Consider the following 21514-nt stretch of genomic DNA (forward strand, 5'->3'; position numbering starts at 1 on the left):
AGATTTATTATTTTTTCCCCTTTTCCTCTTTTTGTGAGTGTGTATGTGTATGCTTCTGTGTGAGATTTTGTCTGTATAGCTTTGCTTCCACCATCTGTCCTAGGGATCTATCCGTCCATTTTGTTTTGTTTTGTTTTGTTTTTTCTTAAAAAAATTTTTTTTCTTAATAATTATTTTTTATTTTAATAACTATTTTATTTTATCTTACTTTTATTTTATCTTCTTTCGTTCCTCCCTCCCTCCCTTCTTCCTTCCATCCTCTTTCTTTCCTTTTCCTTCTTCCTTCCTTCCTTCCTTTCTCTCTCTCTCTCTCCCTCCCTCCCTCTCTCTCTCTCTCTCTTTCTTTCTTCTTTTTCTCCCTTTTATTCTGAGCCGTGTGGATGAAAGGCTCTTGGTGCTAAAAAAACACAGCAAAAATAAATAAATAAATAAATAAATCTGTTCTTTTAAAAAAAAAAAATAGACAGAGGACCTGAGTAGACATTTTTCCAAAGAAGACATACAGATGATCAACGGACACATGAAAAGACGCTCAATATCACCAATCATCAGCAAAATGCAAATAAAAACCCACAATGAGGGCTTCCCTGGTGGCGCAGTGGTTAAGAATCCACCTACCAATGCAGGGGACATGGGTTTGAGCCCTGGTCTGGGAAGATCCCACATGCCACGGATCAGCTAAGCCCATGTGCCACAGCTACTTAGGCTGTGCTCTAGAGCCCGCGAGCCACAACTATTGAGCCCGTCTGCTGCAACTACTGAGGCCCACGTGCCTTGAGCCCGTGCTCTGCAACAAGAGAAGCCACCACAATGAGAAGTCTGCACACTGCAACAAAGCATAGCCCCCGCTCGCCACAACTAGAGACAGCTCGGGCGCAGCAACGAAGACCCAACGCAGCCAAAAATTAGAAAAATAAAATAAGCCACAATGAGATACCGTTTCACATCCATTAGGCTATTATCAGAAAAACAGAAAATAACAAGTGTTCACAAAGATGTGGAGAAATTGGAACTTTTGTGCATTGCTAGTAGGAATGTAACACGGTGCAGCCACTGTAGAAAACAGCAAGGCAGTGCCTCAAAAATTAAACATAGAATTACCGTACAATCCCACTCCTGGTTATATACTCAAAAGAACTGAAGGCAGGGTCTTGAGGAGATATTTGTATACCCGTGTTCATAGCAGCATTATTCAGAATAGCCAAGAGGTTAAAAACAACCCAGATGTCCCCCAATGGATGAGTGGATAAACAAAATATGTTACATACATACAATGGAATATCATTAATCTTTAAAAAGGAAGGAAATTCTACACTATGCTATAATGGAAGAACCCTGAAGTCATTATGCTAAGTAAAATAAGACAGACACACAAGCTAAGTATTGTTATGATTCCACTTATTTAAGGAACCTAGGATAGTCAAATTCATAGAGCTACAAATTCGAACAATGCTTACCAGCGCTGGAAAGAGGGCAAATGGGAGGTTATTGTTTAATGGGCACAAATTTCCATGTAGGATGATGAAAAGGTTCTGGAGATGGATAGTGGTGATGGCTGCATAACAATGTGAATGTACTTAATGTCACTGAACTATACACTTAAAAATGGTCATAATAGTAAGTTTTATGTTATCTATCTTTTACTACAATAAAAAATAATTCAAACAATACTAGAATTCACCTAAACCTTTAAATTAAGTGTTATGGTGAATAAGGATCATACTTTCATAAAGTAAGATTCACAACTTCAGTTAATAAACAGTATGTAAAATATATTTATACTGCCATTTATACTGCCTCCTTTTCTTTTTTATATGAAATATACTGAAAACCATAAAAAAGGTGTAAAAAAACCCACCCATAATCACTGCATAAAAATTATATACTGATCTTGTAAGGCTAATATAACACAGTACATTTTACTAAACAATTTAAAATTTGAGTTTTCTGTAATTACTTGCAGCAATACATAGGTATAATTTGTTCCTTTCCTTCCTTCATTTTACTTATTTATTCATTTATGTATTTTGCTAGGCACAAAAAGCAGTAAGATGGCAAATCTCTGCCCTCAAGGCATTCATAATTTTGAGGAAGGCAGTAAATAAACAGTTAAAATATTAATCAGTGGCATAATAAAGGTATGCATGAAATGCACAAGGTATTATGGGGTACAAAAGAAAGAGCCCATGAAACTGCCTGGTTAAGACAAAGAAGGCTCCACAGAAGAAGTGATAAATTAGCTCTCTTCAAAGACAAGGGAGGAAAGGCATTTCAGGCAGGCGAACTGACATATGTCAAAGCATGGAATCAGGCTTAGCATGTTTGGGAACCTGCACATTGTTCAGGATGTTTAGAACTCAAGGTATGTATGAAGAAGTTATGGGAGAGGATGCCAACAGAACAGACCAATATGATGAAAAGCTTTGAATGCCAGGCTAAGAAATTTGGAGATACACTCTAGCTTTTGAAATATTTTGTGAACAGAAAAGACAAAGACAACTACAGCAGTATTGTAAATGAGACTAGGATAGAAGAAAGAAGGCTACTGCAATACCTCAGGAGAGAAACAATACTAAGGAAAAAGCAAAGAGATACAGAAGTAAGGATAAATTCCATTTAATCCAGGACTTTGTAAATAATTAGATGTTGGTACAAATGAACTTATTTACAAAACAGAAATGGAGTCACAGATGTAGAAAACAATCTTATGGTTACCAGGAGGGAAAGAGGAGGAGGGATAAATTGGGAGATTGGGATTGACATATACACACCACTATACATAAAACAGATAACTAATAAGGACTTACGGTATAACACAGGGAACTCTACTAAATACTATAAGTGGATATATGTGTATGTATAACTGATTCACTGTGCTGTACAGCAGAAAGTAAGACAACATTGTAAATCAATTATACTCCAATTAAAAAAAAATATTGAGCCACTGAGTCAAAAAAATAATAATAGACATGACTCCAAACACATGCACACACACACACACCTGAAGCACAAGTTTCACAAATAATACTTACACTCATCATGCACTATTTATTCTAATATTTTTTCTATTCTTTTCATTAAAAAAAGACAGACACAACTAAATTAATTTCAAGACATGCCAATGAAAATAAATAGAATGTAGGGTGGAAAAATAAAAATCATTTCAATAAAGACAGAAAAGGTAAAGTTCAACTAACTGTATGTGTTTACAGACACACATTGAAAAATTGGAAGAGAAAAGTGTATTAGTCAAATACTGAAAAATGAAAGCTAGTACAGCTATCTTAATGTCAGATAAATAGATTTTAAGGCAAAAAACATTAGAGATAAAGGCCACTATATCATGATAAAAAGGGATACTTCACCAGAAGACATAACCATTCTAAGTTAATATAGCCTTAATAACATTGCCTCAAAATATTTTCAGCAAAAATTAACAGAAATTGTGATATTAAAGATCCAAAAACAGTGAGAAATTTTGACATAACTCTTCAGTTATTGATAAATCAAGAAGATTGAAAATTAGTAAGGATATGTAAGATTTGAACAGCACATTAATAAGAAGCTTGATCCTAGGTACATATATAAAACCCTACATCTGTCAATTAAAGAATACACATTCTTCTCTAGGAGACACAGACCATTTAAAATACTGTACATGAACCAGGCTCCAGAGCAAATCTCAACAAACACTAACGAACTGATGTCACGTATTCCTCAACTTTAAAATATTAGCTTAAAAAAAAAAATCACTGTGCTAAATCACCAAATAAAGAAAGTAGGTAAGAAAAATGAGAGGAGGTTGGTTTGAAAGAAAGTCCAAAGAGGCTCTAGAAAGCTCTCCCTTCCTGCCATGTATGGCATAATCTTCCATATTTTTGCATGTGTTTTTTACAACGCTTTAAAAAGCAAGAAAAATACTATTAGCTTGAGGGTCATACAAAAACGATCTGGCCTGTGGTTTGTAATTTGCTTACATCTAGAAGAAGGTACTCCTCATTCTGTCATATGTTGTCTCTGCAGTCTGATAGCTGGCTCCTTACTAGCTCTTCCAGAAAATAAATCTGCCAGTCAAAAGTTCTACCCAGGTACATCTGCAAACCAGGAAGCAGGCACTCACCAGAACCCAACCAGGCTGGCACCCTAATCTCAGACTTCTGGCCTTTAGAACTGTGAGAAATAAATTTCTGTTGTTTAAAAGCCACCCAGTCTATGATATTTTGCTATAGTAGCCTGAACTAAGACCCTAGATTTCTTCCCATTACAATGATTCTCCAAATTTCAGTACTCTGAACTCTTTCTTTCAACTTATTCACTGCAGCATAACAGACATTTATTTAGTATACAGACAAGTATTAAGTACACAGCTTAATAGAACACATACTCTGACTACCATGCAATTAAATTAGATATAAATCTTAAAGGATAACCAAAAAAAAAGAACCCCATACGTTAAAGAAGAAATCATGATGGAAAAAATTTTAAACTCAGTACTGAACAACAGGCTATAAAATTTGTAGGAAGGAGTTAAAATGTATTTGGAAATTTTTAACATTAAATACTGTCTGTTAAAAAGAAGGCTAAAGATCAATGAACTGAAGACCAAAGTTAAGGACTCACAATGCCTGACTTCACTTATTATAAAGCTACAGTTATTGAGACTATTTGTTATTGGTAAAAGACAGAAATACAGATCAGTGATTTAGAATAGCCCAGAAGTAGACCCACACATATATGGTCAATTAATTTTTGACAAAGATGCAAAGGCAATTCAACGGAGAAACGATAGCCTTTTCACCCATATAGCTACACCAAGATCAAGATACAAAATGTTACTATTTTTTAATTATTAAATTTATTTTTTCTGGTAAGCATTTTGGTTTTGTTCTATGAATGCCACATGCCATATCCCCTTATAAAGAATCCAGAATGAATATATCATAAGATTAAGTGAACCCTGGGAGTTGTACTCAAAGGCCATTTCTTTAATTTTTTCCTAGTTGTATGACTTTTGGCAAGTCAGTTAATTTTTCATTTTCCCTTTATTTTTCTATTTCCTTAGGTCTCCTCTCCCCCTTTTCTCTAAGGTTTTTCTGAGAATGAAACATGAAAATGTAAATAAAGAATATGGTCAGTAAAGAAATTGGGGGGATAATGGAAATGTTCTGTATTTTGTGGTGGTGGTGGTTTCACAGGTATAAACATTTATCAAAATTCATCAATTATGCACTTAAAATGAACATAGGGACTTCCCTGGTGGCGCAGTGGTTAAGAATCCGCCTGCCAATGCAGGGGACATGGGTTCGAGCCCTGGTCCAGGAAGATCCCACATGCCGCAGAGCAACTAAGCCCGTCTGATATAAACATTTGTCAAAATTCATCAATTATGCACTTAAAATGAACGTAGGGACTTCCCTGGTGGCGCAGTGGTTAAGAATCCACCTGCCAATGCAGGGGACATGGGTTCGAGCCCTGGTCCAGGAAGATCCCACATGCCGCAGAGCAACTAAGCCCGTCTGCCGCAACTACTGAGCCTGTGCTCTAGAGCCCACGAGCCACAACTACTGAAGCCCGTGCGCCTAGAGCCAGTGCTCTGCAACAAGAGAAGCCACTGCAATGAGAAGCCCATGCACTGCAACGAAGAGTAGCCCCCGCTTGCCAGAACTAGAGACAGCCAGTGCATAGCAACAAAGACCCAATGCAGCCATAAATAAATAAATAAAAATGAATATAGTTTGTCATACATAAATTATATCTCAGTAAATGGATTTAAAAATGTAAAATAATGTAGAAGCTCCTGGTGGGTGAGAAATAATTGCTAATTTGTTCCTTTATCTCCTTCCTTTTTTACCTGAGAGGAAAAAATGCCTATTTTTAAAAACAGTCACTCACTATTCCCTCCATGAAAACTTCTAAAAACATCCTGAGATAATTATAAGGTTATTTCTCTGCCTCTCCTCCTCCATACTAAATCCCAGTATCTTTCACTTTTCTTGTGAATTTTACTTTCCTATCCTTTAGTAAGATCTTAAATCTAGATTCTATACCTCTCACATTTCAGTTAAGTAACAAAAACAGAGTAATTGATGCACATGCTACAAAGTATCTTTAGATGTTAGCTCTGCTAAAATCTGTGGACATTATTGGTAGTGCTATGTTTTTCATTCACATATTAAAAGAGGTTTATTATAACCCCCTTAAATCCTGTTCAACCAAACTCACACGAAGCCAGCTACACAAGTACTATTTTCAAGTCTTATTGATCACTGGCTATAATGATACTCCCAAAGTGAATAATATTATTTTAAAACAATAATGGCTAAGATACCCTTCTTTTTAAAATTTACTGCTACCATTAGAAAAACTTAACTCTTCATTTTCTTTTTAATATATCAAATGAAGTTTTGGTACCAACACAGTTATCATGTATTCTAAATCAAAGCAAAATATCTCATGTTGCTTTTCTTACATTAGTGAATTCTATAGCTGTTTTGACAGTAATAAGTATAGACTGTCTTCCCTAAATTGCTAAAATCATAGAGTTCACTAAAATGGATTAAAAAATCTGAATAGGCTTGAAGCTACCACTACCAATTTTCAAAGTAAACACTTTTGAGATTGTGATTTGCCACTTTGCTTTGTTTTTATTTTAAAACCATAATTTTGTTCTACATAAATATGAAGATTGTTCCTCACACTTTTTCATCTTATACCCTTTGTTCAATATTTATCACTTCTCAAAGAAGTTAGTAGATGATAAAAAATAAAATCACCCTCTCCCTCAGTCCATTTCACTCACCTACAAAATGGGCTGGGAATAGTAGGTATCACATAACAAATCCCTCCATTCAGGCAAAATGACCTATGACTGGGACCACAGGGCTCTTCATGATCTAAAACATATACATAAATAAAATAGAGAAAAACAAATTATAGTTTTTCTAATAAAATAAGGAAAAGGACCAAGTATCTTATACTGAAGTAGTAATTCTAAAAATTAGAATGAAGAATTGTTTCTTAAAATGAAGGACTTAATCTTATTCCTTATTTGATAAGCAGGGACTTCTATCCCTTTGAGGAAAAAAATGAATCTGTCTTGAAGATATGGTCATTAATTATGATGGAGTTAAAAGCTATATTACAGAAATAGGGAATCTCTATAATAGATTAAAAGGAGGACATTATGATCTTAAAATAAATAGTGGCTTTTCTTATTTAGTACATAGATTCGGGAGCTTTGCTTAGAGTTTTTCTGTCCCAAGTGTATATTTAGATTCCTATCTTTCCTTTAAGGTCTCAAATACATTAAAGTCTGAAATTGTTGTGGGAAAAAAATTAGATTATTAAATAAATTCTGATGTCCAAAATCATCTTTAAATATTTCTACATATGACAATTTGAACATCAAAAAAACAAAAATATAATCTTATTAGGTTTTGGTTTGCAAGGGAATTTTAGGTAATAACTAGTAACTATTGAAAACCTAAGTCATCATCTGATAAATAGCAAAAATTTTCATAATATTAAGAAAATAAACTTCCATTTCTCTCTTGCTTCCTTTCTCTCCTCCTCTTTCTCCATCCTTTCTTCCTTCTTTACCTTTGACCTTTCCTTTATGTTCTTTCTCTCTTTGCCTTCCCTTTCTCTCTTGGTACCTCTCCTTCCTTCCAGTCTCTACCTCCTCCTCCACCATTAAAAAAAAAATCCCACCAAAACCATCAGACAGAAGAATTTAGAATTAACATAGTAGAATTCATTGAGTCATTATACTACTGTATACTACTATTTATGATTAGAAAAGCAAATTGCTGAATGATTTATCTTTTGGTCCTGAAGGGGGAATCACATTGCTTTAAAATCGTACATTGTTGGTTCCTGATTGGTTCTGTCCAGAAAGTGACATAGAATCTATTGTGAAGAAGAAAATGGCATTATTCCAATTTAGCATTTAAAAAAATAGCATACTAATTTTAAAAAGTTATCTAGCATTTATTTGCCACTAAGATATCAATACCCTTAAGATATAACTGCTGTAGAACCAGATGTCTTCACTATCAGAATTTGAGATTTTAAAACTTTCCTTTTGCTTTAGAATTGAGAAGATTCTGTTTCACCATCACATTACAATTATAAAAGTATAAAAATGTAAAGAGGAAAACAGAACTATAAAGAATTTAAGTGGAAAAGAAGAAAGTAAACCAACCAGAACTAATCTTTTAGATTTTTTCTTTTTTACACAATGTCATGCTTCTTTACAACCAAACAACTTTTAATAAGATAATTCTTACAACTCTTCAGGAATAATTTGGCTAACAAATAAAATCCCAGTTGACATTACATTATGCTAGAATCATGGAAGTCATCACATAGGGTTTCTCCATTGAGGGTGGAGTGTCAACTTTATCACAGAATGCTTCCTGTGGCTGAAATTAATGTCCTTGTTTTTAATAAGATTACAACCAGTCCTGACTCAGCACACTGATAGTGAAGAATTTGAGATTTTAAAACTTTCCTTTTGCTTTTAGAATTGAGAAGATTCTGTTTCACCATCACATTACAATTATAAAAGTATAAAAATGTAAAGAGGAAAACAGAACTATAAAGAATTTAAGTGGAAAAGAAGAAAGTAAACCAACCAGAACTGATCTTTTAGATTTTTTCTTTTTTACACAATGTCATGCTTCTTTACAACCAAACAACTTTTAATAAGATAATTCTTACAACTCTTCAGGAATAATTTGGCTAACAAATAAAATCCCAGTTGACATTACATTATGCTAGAATCATGGAAGTCATCACATAGGGTTTCTCCATTGAGGGTGGAGTGTCAACTTTATCACAGAATGCTTCCTGTGGCTGAAATTAATGTCCTTGTTTTTAATAAGATTACAACCAGTCCTGACTCAGCACTTGCTATTTTGTCAGTAAAGAATACTCATCTAACCTGAATCACTATCTCTGAATCTATTTTTATTCTGATTTCATTTACTTATTTGTAAAGTTGTTATCAGATTTAGAGTAAGCCAGAATTTGTCAGTTTGTAAAAAGTGATAAAATATAGGTCTAAAATAAAATAGTTTCATGTTATAAAGGAAGGTCTTTCAAAACCAAGGTATTCCATATTTCTAGGACAATTTTAGATGGAGAAAAATATAGTCTTGGGTTAATATACATTTGTTTTTTGGTTCTATTTCTATGTGACACACATTGACAAAAGTATAAACTTACAAGAAATTACCTGTTGGCATCTTAATTTTTAAATAGTTTCATTCTTGGTCAAAAGTTTAGGGTTGAAAAACAGCACCTAAAATTAACAATTTAGGAAAAATTATCTTCTTTTGAGAGCATTATAAAATGTCAAATATTGTAACAGTAATATTCTTTTAAACGATGAAAATAATTAAGACATTTAAAGGCTAGGACAAAATTCTTTGGTTAGAGCATCTATTTTTTTAGATACTTATCACATATCAATAAAAAAATCTGAACAGATAAAACTACAACAAGCAGTATAAATGCACCAGATACAAATCATTGCCTAAATAATATAATGTACTCTTAAATCTCTCTTTGAAGAAACATCTAATGTTTTACTTTTAATAAACATTGTTAAATTAGTAGTATACTATATGAGATTATATATGAAAGATATGAGTCAGTAAGTGAAACTGAATAACCTGAATTGACTTTTCAACTTTTTCATAAAGCCTATTTCTAATTTGACTTTAACAGAACAACTTTCTATTTTTCAGTTTATTAAAAATGGCCAAAAAACACACTATAGAAAAAACTGCATTTAAAAGGTCTGCATTTCTATAGAAACTTTAAAAATTTTATAAAAGTACTTTCAAATTTACTGTAGATTGCACTACATTTACCAATATACAAATGCCTTTTAAAAAATATCTGGCATCTAGCAAAGCAAAGTAGCTATATATGAAGTTATCTGCTGTAACAGAAACAAAGGAATTACAAAATACAGTTGAAAAGATGACAGATTTATACTTACATTATGATTACATGCTCTCAATTTCTTTTTATAAAAGAGACTCACTCCTGACTTAAGCAGAAAGACTTTGTAACAGAAATCTCAATCAACAACTTCCTATTAACACAGGTGTAATAATCAAGGCCTTCTCTCAAAGCCAGTCACTCTTTCTTAAACAGACAAGCAATGAGAGAGAGAAAGACAGAAGTTAAACCTATTTAATTTGAAATAATCACTGGCTCATCATATGAGTTTCTTTTTCTAAAGAAACAAGGCTTACCTCAATAAAAACTCACATTCATACAAACAATAAATTTTGTTGGATATGCAGCGCTTCAAAAGTTTTTGAACAATGCAGTCTGCAGCAGCTGTGCCTTGCCCTTTATAACACGTCAAAAATCTGATTTATATGGCTGCAGTGTGCAGTGTGGGCGCAGTGGAGACAAAGACCAAGGTGTGCACAGAGGTCAGGCTCCAGCCAAGGGAACCACCCCTTTCAGTCCACATGTTCAGAGTTGCAAATGGAGCAGAATTTTATTTAGAAAAGAAGTTGTACTAAAAGCTGCGCTCTCAAATCACTGTCCAATTCTTTAAGTTATAAAGTAAACCACATTCTTTAGACTGCTAATTTATCTCTGCGTGTCTGAATAATTCCAAAGTGTTGTACAACTTTGTGAAGAAAAGGAATTTGAATATGGAGTTAGTGGACAAGTATTCCTTGGGGTTTTTTAAAAAAAGGAATTTCCTTACAAAACGCGTAACATTTATACAAACGGTGATTTGAAGTACTTATAAAACTGAAAGAAGGTAATATTTATAATACAGCATGTGTACAATGCCATGTGCAATATGAAGTGAATATAATCACTGAACATGACTAATACTGATGGCAATATAACCATCTGCAAACTATAACAAAGCTGTAATACATGCATTAAGGGAAGCTATGAGGTTTAAAAATCATAAATAACTTAAAATATTGACAAAAACTATAATTTTGTTTAAAATGAAGTGCGGGGTTCTTCAGCACGTAATTACCTAAAGTATGCCAACCATTCAGATGGTTATCTTTTCTAAAACCACAATTCAGACATGACTCCTTGTGTGATGTAAAACATGGAAATGAGTACATTTGCTCTTTTAAGAAAATATTAAAATAATCTCATATAATTCATATTCCTAGAACAATTCTTTTCATTACTATTATCTTCCACACTCAAAGGCAATTTTTACATAGTTACAATCTTATACATACACATACATACATATATACACACACACATATATAAAATTTTGTTAGCTTACAGTGTTTCGATTTTAAAATGGTATTTTTATGAAAAATCAGTAACCTTTATTATTTGATTTGAACTATGGAACTATGATGCTGTCCACTAACATGAAAATTACTACTAAATTGTATGTGAGAGATAATAATCTGTGACTTCATTCAGGATATTAAAGATGTATTTATTAGGAGACATACCATGGCAGTTGGTTTGGTATTAATAATTTTTCACACAATACAAATAAACTTAACCTTTGAGGCTACATGATTCTAAAGAAGACCTAATGTTTTTCAAGTTGACTTTTCACTCTAAATAAAAGCCATGGTCTTTAAGAATAATTTATTTGTTCATGCATCTATCAACAAATATGTTGTAAGTGCCCTGCTCTTGTTAACAAATGATAGACACATGAACAAAAACAGGTAACTACAAAAATGTTGTAGGCTGACATATAAACCATATTTTGGCTTAAAATGATAATTGGGCTTAAAATGATAATTTCATGAAATTCAACCAAATATAGTCTCAAAGACACCTATTTATGTCACTATAATAACACACACAAAAACAAAGCTTAACTATTAAGGAGAATCAGAGAAAGACTCCAAGAGGGAGTTTTACTTGTGCTGAGCCTTGAAGAATGAGTAAGAGTTTGTAAACAGAGATGGATGAACATTCTAGACAGAGGTGACAGCATGTTCAAAGGCACAGAAGAAATAAAATCCTAATGTATTCAGATAACTGCAGGTAGATTACAGGTCAGGATGTGTGCGGAGTATGTGTGTGGAGTGTGCATGAGTTCGTAAGAGGATAGGATGGTGGGGGAAGGAGTGGTAAGAATAGATCTTGTAAAATAACCAGGGTTCAAATAGTGACTCTATCTGAAAGGCAATAGGGATGCTTTGAAAGGTTTTTAGCAAAGAAGTGGCATGATCACATCTACATTTTAGAAAATTCATTTTGATAGTGGTGTGGAAAATAGATTGCAACCTGCCAAGGAACTGGTATCAGAGAAAACTATTTGGAGGACATTTTAATAATCAAGAATAGTGAAGAAATAAAGCAATGGGAATGAGGATAAAGGAGAGAACTAAAGATATACTTAATAGGTACACCCACAGAATGGGAGAGCAGGGTACAAAAGAAAGAAAAATCAAGGCTAACTTTCAAGTATCCATTAGAGAAATGTATATTAAACCCACAATGAGATACCATTTCACACCCTACTAGAATGGTTATAGTAAAAATGACAGACAATAACAAAGAGAAACTAGACCTCTCATACATTGCTGGTAGGACTAAAATGGTACAGTCACTTTGCAAAATAATCTGAAAGTTTCTTAAAAAGTTAAACATAAATTTGCCATAAATGTATCCAAGAGATATGGAAATATGGGTCCACACAAAGATAGGAGTGTAATGCTTAGAACATTATACATAATGCCCCAAGCTAGAAAACAACTCAAATGTCCATCAACTGATGAATAGCTAAACAAAATGTGGTACAACCATACAATGGAATACTACTCAGCAGTAAAAAGGAATGAAGTATTGGTACATGTTACAACATGAATTAACTTCAAAAACGTGCTAAGTGGGGGGAGACCTTCAAGATGGCAGAGGAGTAAGATGTGGAGATCACTTTCCTCCCCACAAATACATCAGAAATACATCTACATGTGGAACAACTCCTACAGAACACCTACTGAACGCTGGCAGAAGACTTCAGATTTCCCAAAAGGCAAGAAACTCCCCACGTACCTGGGTAGGGCAAAAGAAAAAACAGAGACAAAAGAATAGGGACGGGACCTGCACCTCTGGGAGGGAGCTGTGAAGGAGGAAAAGTTTCCACTCACTAGGAAGCCCCTACACTGGCAGAGATGGGGGTTGGTGGGGGGGGAAGCTTCGGAGCCACAGAGGAGAGCGCAGCAACGGGGGTGCAGATGGCAAAGCAGAGAGATTCCCGCACAGAGGATCGGTGCCGACCAGCAATCACCAGCCTGAGAGGCTTGTTGGCTCACCTGCCGGGACGGGTCAGGGCTGGGAGCTGAGGCTTCGGCTTCGGAGTTCAGATCCCAGGGAGAGGACTGGGGTTGGGTGCATGAACACAGCCTGAAGGGGGCTAGTGCACCACAGCTAGGCGGGAGGGAGTCCGGGAAAAAGTCTGGAACTGCCTAAGAGGCAAGAGACCATTGTTTCAGTGTACGCAAGGAGAGGGGATTCAGAGCACTGCCTAAACGAGCTTCCGAGATGGGTGTGAGCCACGGTTATTAGCGTGGACACCAGAGACAGGCATGAAACGCTAAGACTGCTACAGCAGCCACCTAGAAGCCTATGAGCAATCACAGGTCACTATCCACACCTCCCCGCCCGGGAGCCTGTGCACGCCACCACTGCCAGGGTCCTGTGATCCAGGGACTACTTCCCTGGGAGAACATGGCATGCTTCAGGCTGGTGCAATGTCACACGGGCCTCTGCCGCGGCAGGCTCACCTCGCATCCCGTACTCCTCCCTCCACCCCGGCTTGAGTGAGCCAGAGCCCCCTAATCAGCTGCTACTTTAACCCCATCCTGTCTGAGCGAAGAACAGATGCCCTCAGGCAACCTAAGAGATGGGTGTGAGCCACGGTTATTAGCGTGGACACCAGAGACAGGCATGAAACGCTAAGACTGCTGCAGCAGCCACCTAGAAGCCTGTGAGCAATCACAGGTCACTATCCACACCTCCCCTCCCGGGAGCCTGTGCACGCCACCACTGCCAGGGTCCTGTGATCCAGGGACTACTTCCCTGGGAGAACATGGCATGCTTCAGGCTGGTGCAATGTCACACGGGCCTCTGCCGCGGCAGGCTCACCTCGCATCCCGTACTCCTCCCTCCACCCCGGCTTGAGTGAGCCAGAGCCCCCTAATCAGCTGCTACTTTAACCCCATCCTGTCTGAGCGAAGAACAGATGCCCTCAGGCAACCTACACGCAGCGGCAGGGCCAAATCCAAAGCTGAACCCCAGGAGCTGTGAGAACAAAGGAGAGAAAGGGAAACTTCTCCCAGCAGCCTCAGGAGCAGGGGATTAAATCTCCACAATCAACTTCCTGTACCCTGCATCTCTGGAATACCTGAATAGACAACGAATCATCCCAAAACTGAGGTGGCGGACTGTGTGTGATTTTGTCTGTATAGCTTTGCTTTTACCATTTGTCCTAGATTTCTGTCTGTCCTTTTTTTTTTGGTATAGTTTTTAGCGTTTGTTATCATTGGTGGATTTGTTTTTTGGTTTGGTTGCTCTCTTCTTTCTTTCTTTTTTTTTTAATTACTTTTTAATTTTTTTACTTTTAACGATTTTTTTAATAACCTTATTTTATTTTATTTTTCTTTCTTCCTTTTCTTTCCCCTTTTCTTCTGAGCTGTGTGGCTGACAGGGTCCTGGTGCTCTGGCTGGGTATCAGGTCTGTGCCTCTGAGGTGGGAGAGCCCAGTTCAGGACATTGGTCTAAAAGAGACCTGCCGGCTCTATGTAATATCAAACAGTGAAAGTTCTCCCAGATATCTACATCTCAATGTTAAGACCCAGCTCCACTCAATGACCAGCAAGCTACAGTGCTGGACACCCTATGCCAAACAACTAGCAAGACAGAAACACAACCCCACCCGTTAGCAAAGAGTATGCCTAGTATCATAATAAGGTCACAGACACCACAAAACACACCACCGGACATGGTCCTGCCCACCAGAAAGACAAGATCCAGCCTCATCCACCAGAACACAGGCACCAGTCCCCTCCACCAGGAAGCCTACACAACACACTGAACGAACCTTAGCCACTGTAGGCAGACACCAAAAACAACGGGTACTATGATCCTGCAGCCTGCAAAAAGGAGACCCCAAACTCAGAAAGTTAAGCAAAATGAGAAGACAGAGAAACACACAGCAGATGAAGGAGCAGGTAAAAACCCACCACACCAAACAAATGAGGAGGAAATAGGCAGTCTACCTGAAAAAGAATTCAGAGTAATGATAGTAAAGATGATCCAAAATCTTGGAAATAAAATGGAGAAAATACAAGAAACGTTTAACAAGGACCTAGAAGAACTAAACGGCAAACGAACAATGATGAACAACACAATAAATGAAATTAAAAATTCTCTAGAAGGAATCAAGAGCAGAATAACTTAGGCAGAAGAACGGATAAATGACCTGGAAAATAAAATAGTGGCAATAAGTACCACAGAGCAGAATAAAGAAAAAAGAATGAAAAGAACTGAGAAAAGTCTCAGAGACCTCTGGGAAAACATTAAACGCACCAACATTCGAATTATAGGGGTCCCAGAAGAAGAAGAGAAAAAGAAAGGGACTGAGAAAATATTTGAAGAGATTATAGTTGAAAACTTCCCTAATATGGGAAAGGAAATAGTCAATCAAGTCCAGGAAGCACAGAGTCCCATACAGGATAAATCCAAGGACAAACATGCCAAGATACATATTAATCAAACTATCAAAAATTAAATACAAAGAAAAAATATTAAAAGCAGCAAGGGAAAAAAAGAGACAAAGAAGGACACTACATAATGATCAAGAGATCAAACCAAGAAGAAGATATAACAATTGTAAATATTTACACACCCAACATAGGAGCACCTCAATACATAAGGCAAATGCTAACAGCCATAAAAGGGGAAATTGACAGTAACACAATCATAGTAGGGGACTTTAACACCCCACTTTCACCAATGGAGAGATCATCCAAAATGAAAATAAATAAGGAAACACAAGCTTTAAAAGATACAGTAAACAAGATGGACTTAATTGATATTTACAGGACATTCCATCCAAAAAGAGCAGATTACACTTTCTTCTCAACTGCTCATGGAACATTCTCCAGGATAGATCATATCTTGGGTCACAGATCAAGCCTTTGTAAATTTAAGAGAACTGAAATCGTATCAAGTATCTTTTCTGACCACAACACTATGAGACTAGATACCAATTACAGGAAAAAATCTGTAAAAAATACAAACACATGGGGCTTCCCTATGGCGTAGTGGTTGAGAGTCTGCCTGCCAATGCAGGGGACATGGATTTGTGCCCCGGTCAGGGAAGATCCCACATGCTGTGGAAAGGCTGGGCCCGTGAGCCATGGCCACTGAGCCTGAGTGTCTGGAGCCTGTGCTCCGCAATGAGAGAGGCCACAACAGTGAGAGGCCCGCATACAGCAAAAAAACCCAAAAACCAAAAAACAAACACATGGAGGCTAAACAATACACTACTTTATAACCAAGAGATCACTGTAGAAATCAAAGAAGAAATCAAAAAAAATTGTACTGCTAGAAACTTCCGTCTTAGAACTGCTTTTGCCACATCCCATAGGTTTTGGGTCGTTGTGTTTCCATTGTCATTTGTTTCTAGGAGAAAAACCATATGACCATCTCAATAGATGAAGAAAAAGCTTTTCGACAAAATTCAACACCGATTTATGATAAAAACCCTCTAGAAAGTAGGCATAGAGGGAACTTACCTCAACATAATAAAGGCCATATATGACAAACACACAGCCAACATCATTCTCAATGGTGAAAAACTGAAACCATTTCCTCTAAGATCAAGAACAAGACAAGGTTGTCCACTCTCACTACTATTATTCAACATAGTTTTGAAAGTTTTAGCCACAGCAATCAGAGAAGAAAAAGAAATAAAAGGAATCCAAGTCAGAAAAGAAGTAAAGCTGTCACTGTTTGTAGATGACATGATACTACACATACAGAATCCTAGAGATGCTACCAGAAAACTACTACAGCTAATCAATGAATCTGGTAAAGGAGCTGGATACAAAATTAATGCACAGAAGTCTCTTGAATTCCTATATACTACTGATGAAAAATCTGAAAGAGAAATTAAGGAAACACTCCCATTTACCATTGCAACAAAAAGAATAAAATATCTACAAATAAACCTACCTAAGGAGACAAAAGATCTGTATGCAGAAAACTATAAGACACTGATGAAAGAAATTAAAGATGATACAAACAGATGGAGAGATATACCATGTTCTTAAGATATGGGGATATATGTAAACGTATAGCTGATTTACTTTGTTATAAAGCAGAAACTAACACACCATTGTAAAGCAATTATACTCCAATAAGAATGTTAAAAAAATAAAGAAGACAATAGGATAACATTTGGAGTGTTAAAGGTATAGAATTTTGAAACTAGACATTTATAACCAATAAAATATCCTTTAAGTTTAAAAAAAATAAAACAAAACATGCTAAGTGAAAGAAGCCAGTCATAAAAACCACATATTGTATGATTCCATTTATAAGAAATCTTTAGAAAAGGCAAATCAGAAGAGACAGGAATAGATTAATGATTGCTTGGGACTGGGGCTGGGAAAAGGAAATTATGCAAATGAGCATAAAGGATGTTTTTAGAACGATGGAAATATTCTACAATTGGATTGTTGAGGTGGTCGCAAATTTGATAGAGCTAAAATATAGGGCTTCCCTGGTGGTGCAGTGGTTGAGAGTCCGCCTGCCAATGCCGGGGGCACGGGTTCGTGCCCTGGTCCAGGAGGATCCCGCGTGCCGCGGAGCGGCTGGGCCCGTGGGTCGTGGCCACTGGGCCTGCGCGTCCGGAGCCTGTGCTCCGCGACGGGAGAGGCCACAGCAGTGAGAGGCCCGCGTACCGCCAAAAAAAAAAAAAAAACAAAAATATAAAATAAGTGCACTTTATGGTATATAAATTATGCTTTAATAAAGCTGGTAAAAACAAAATAAAGGAATACCAAAACAGATGTCATGAGTAAGATAATGATTTCTCTCGAGTCATGGTATATTTTAAATGTTATTGGGACATGTAGAAGGAAATGCCTGAAAATGCAGATCTTGCATGTACGATAAGAATGAGGTTAGAGATAAGAGATTTGGGACTCAAATTCCACAGGTGGCTGCTGAAGTCATTAGCTCAGAGTGTGTACATGTGTGAGACAGAGGCCATGGACTGATCCCTGGAAAATATCAACATTTAATGGTTGGAGAAGGAGCCCACTAAGAAATTATCAGAGAAATAAGAGAAGAACCAATATGACCAATGGCAAGCTCTTCTTCCATAATTCAAAATGCTTATCCTCTCTATTTCTAGATTTAGCACTCTAGACAACATCTAACTCCCAGTGATGAAAGATGAGGCTTCAGCTCTCTTACACTACCCTCTACCTCTTTAATATGAATGTTTGAAAAGTTACACTATTATCTATTTCTTCTCTTTGTTATATCTGTAATTTTAAATAATATACTCATACTTCTGTCCTCATCAATGAACTTGAGTCAATTCACAGACTAACTTCTTAACATGTAAAATAAGTAACTGTACTGCTAACTTTGCTTCCACCTTTTCTCTCCCCACTTCCTCTTTCTGCCTTAGCAGCTATGCCTTGACTCTTACATCATGAAGGTTTTTAACATTTACATTCTCGTCTGTGACCTTAATGAAGTGTTTTCATAACTTTGCCTCTAGACGTAAAACTTGAAAACCAATAAACTACAGTTCTGTCAATATAACCGTAAATAGTATTCACGGCAGATCCATGCAGTGTGAAAGAATAACATTTCCTTCTATTGTTTCAGTGTCACCATACCTGGGCCATTCATAAGATAATATTCCCAAAAGCAAGATAAAATAAATTGTCTTTTCTTAAACTCTAGGTTGATTAAAATCATGCTATATTTGAATTTGCATCTTATTTGTATCTTGTTTTTTTTGCACAGCTTTAGAGTTTACAGTTTCCTTCTTTTTGGGGGGCGGGCAAGACAACTGAAAAATAATGTGCTTTATCATAACATCCCAAACATTCAGCTGCTTTTTTTTTTGTAGTGTAGAGATTTATTTATACCGATAGCACATGATCCAGCATAAAACCAAATCTCTTGAAATGTTTACTCCGTGACTTCCTAATTATTCAGGGACAGGGCTCATCAGCTAATCTCTTCACACACCAGGAGTCCAAGGTAGGAATTTCTTAAACCACAGGTATGACGTGGCTGCACAGAGTCTATACCAGGTGAATGATGTACTGCAGGTGCTCATTCCTCAGAGTGACTCTAGTTTGCCCTCCAATAGGTCTTTTAAGAACTGTGCTCTGGAAGTCAGCATCAGTGAAAATGGGGTCTGCACCTGGGAGCCTGGACGTGGTCTCCAGGTTGTGGTAATGCCAGTGGTTCCTGTCTGGATTATTCTCAGAGACAAAGGGCTTCCTGGTTTCTGTCAGCCTCACCATCACAACTAGGTCCACTTCTCCCTCAATCTGTCCTTTACACCATGTTTCAGGATTCACTTTCTTCTTGGGCACAAACTGCCTGTTTAGCAGGATGGTAATTCCCAGGTCAGCACAGTAAAAAGGTAGCACCACCAAACAAAGAGAGCCAGTAGGCCAGCCTCCTGGGCAGGGTTCACCATGGTCCAAAACATCATGACAGCAACTTGGAGTGGTCAAAGTGCCTCCTGACCTTCACTGGCCTGTACTCCAGATTTTTCAGTTCCATTGGGTCTGCTGGCAGTGAGATGGGCTTGGCCACCACTCTAGACTAGCTCTGTGATCAACTTTAGCTTCTGACGTTGGACCTGCCATGTCCTTGGGCCAAAGATAGCAATAGGAATGAGAAGCAGAAGCCACTAGAGAAAGGAGTCGTCTTCTGTTTCTGTGGCAATTGCTTCGGCTTAAGAGCTGCCACACCTACTGGGTCTCTAGGCCAACACTTGGGAGGAACATGCCAACCGTGATGATTAGTTATGCTTTCCTTTAGGATCCTAGACACCTGGGTTTCAGTCTTGGGTTGGCCCGGCACTAGCCCAAGGAGGCATAGGAAGTTACTGCATGTCTACAATCAAGTGTATAATACAGGAGTGCGGGAGGAGCCAGCCCTGGGGCTTTCATGAGGACAGAGTGCTAACCAGAGCGGGTACGCAACCAGGGCCTGATTCAGAGGCTCAGGGGGCAGTTCCAGAGCATATTGCAATGCCCATACTCACCGACCCTCCTGGGTAAAGTGGAGGGCAGGGACAGGGCAGCTTTTCCTAGGTACATAGGGCATACCTGGATGAGTCCTCACCTGGGCATAGGACAACCCCAAGAATGTTCCTCCTGATGACACCGGCCTGGTGCCCACCCTGCACAGCAACAGCCCTAGCCTTGTGGCCTGCAGCCCCAGCCCTCAGATATTCAGCTTCCTAATCATACTATGTATTACATGTAGTCTTCTTTCATTTTCTTAGACATCCTTTCCAAAGCTCTTTCTACCTCCTACTCAAATCTAGAGCTATTACCGAATTCAGCATATCAGTAATAATCACTATCTTTTTAACTTTTATTTTTTTATTGAAGTATAGTTGATTTACAATGTTTCAGGTATACAGCCAAGTGACTCAGTTACACATATATGTATCTGTTCTTTTTCAGATTCTTTTCCATTATAGGTTATTAAAAGATACTGAATATAGTTCCCTGTGCTATATAGCAGGTCCCTGTTATTTATCTATTTTATATATAGTAGTCTGTATTTGTTAATCCCAAATTCCAAATTTATCCCTCCCCCTTTTCCCCTTTGGTAACAATGTCTTCTGTATCTGTGAGTCTATTTCTGTTTTGTAAATAAGTTCATCTGTATCATTTTTTTAGATTCCTCATATAAGTGATATTATATGATATTCTCTAAAACCATAACAAAAATAAACTCAAAGTGGATCAAAGACCTAAATGTAAGACTGGACACTATAAAACTCCTACAGGAAAACATAGGCAGGACATTCTATGACATAAATCGCAGCAATATTTTTTTGGATCTGCCTCCTAGAGTAATGAAAACAAAAATAAACACAAGAACAAAAAATAAACAAAGCTTTTTAAACTAAAAAGCTTTTGCACATCAAAGGAAAGCATAAACAAGAGAAAAAGACAACCCTCAGAATGGGAGAAAATATTTGCAAATGAAGCAACTGACAAAGGACTAATCTCCAAAATATACAAATAGCTCATGCGCTCAATATCAAAAAAATAAACAACCCTATCCAAAAATGGGCAGAAGACCTAAATAGACATTTCTCCAAAGGAGACATACAGATGGCCAACAAACACATGAAAATATGTTCAACATCACTAATTATCAGAGAAATGCAAATCAAAACTACAGTGAGGTATCACCTCACAGTGGTCAGAATGGCCACCATCAAAAAATCTACAAACAATAAATGTTG

At 37.0% G+C, this 21514-nt stretch overlaps 1 protein-coding gene and 1 pseudogene across 5 annotated transcripts in view; both read right to left on the minus strand.

Annotated features, from left to right (window-relative positions):
• NRG4 (neuregulin 4) overlaps positions 1-21514 on the minus strand; it is a 123901-nt gene that overhangs the window by 71116 nt on the left and 31271 nt on the right. For 4 of the 5 annotated variants that reach the window (XR_003006383.1, XM_024768973.1, XM_024768972.1 and 1 more), the window contains exons 3-4: positions 9239-9304; positions 6800-6893 (exon numbers count right to left, since the gene is read on the minus strand). Coding sequence is in view for 4 of the 5 variants with exons in the window: in XM_024768973.1 (XP_024624741.1) it covers positions 6800-6893; positions 9239-9248 (104 nt within the window). In the remaining variant the exon portion in view is untranslated. Of the gene's footprint in view, positions 1-6799; positions 6894-9238; positions 9305-13295; positions 13347-21514 lie in introns of those variants that run through there. The other variant, XM_024768975.1, reaches the window with a different exon arrangement.
• Positions 19253-19806, minus strand: LOC112415808 (surfeit locus protein 1 pseudogene; annotated as a pseudogene).

The sequence above is a fragment of the Neophocaena asiaeorientalis genome, unplaced genomic scaffold (genome assembly GCF_003031525.2).
Source record: "Neophocaena asiaeorientalis asiaeorientalis breed wild unplaced genomic scaffold, Neophocaena_asiaeorientalis_V1.1 scaffold879, whole genome shotgun sequence".
NCBI lineage: Eukaryota > Metazoa > Chordata > Mammalia > Artiodactyla > Phocoenidae > Neophocaena > Neophocaena asiaeorientalis.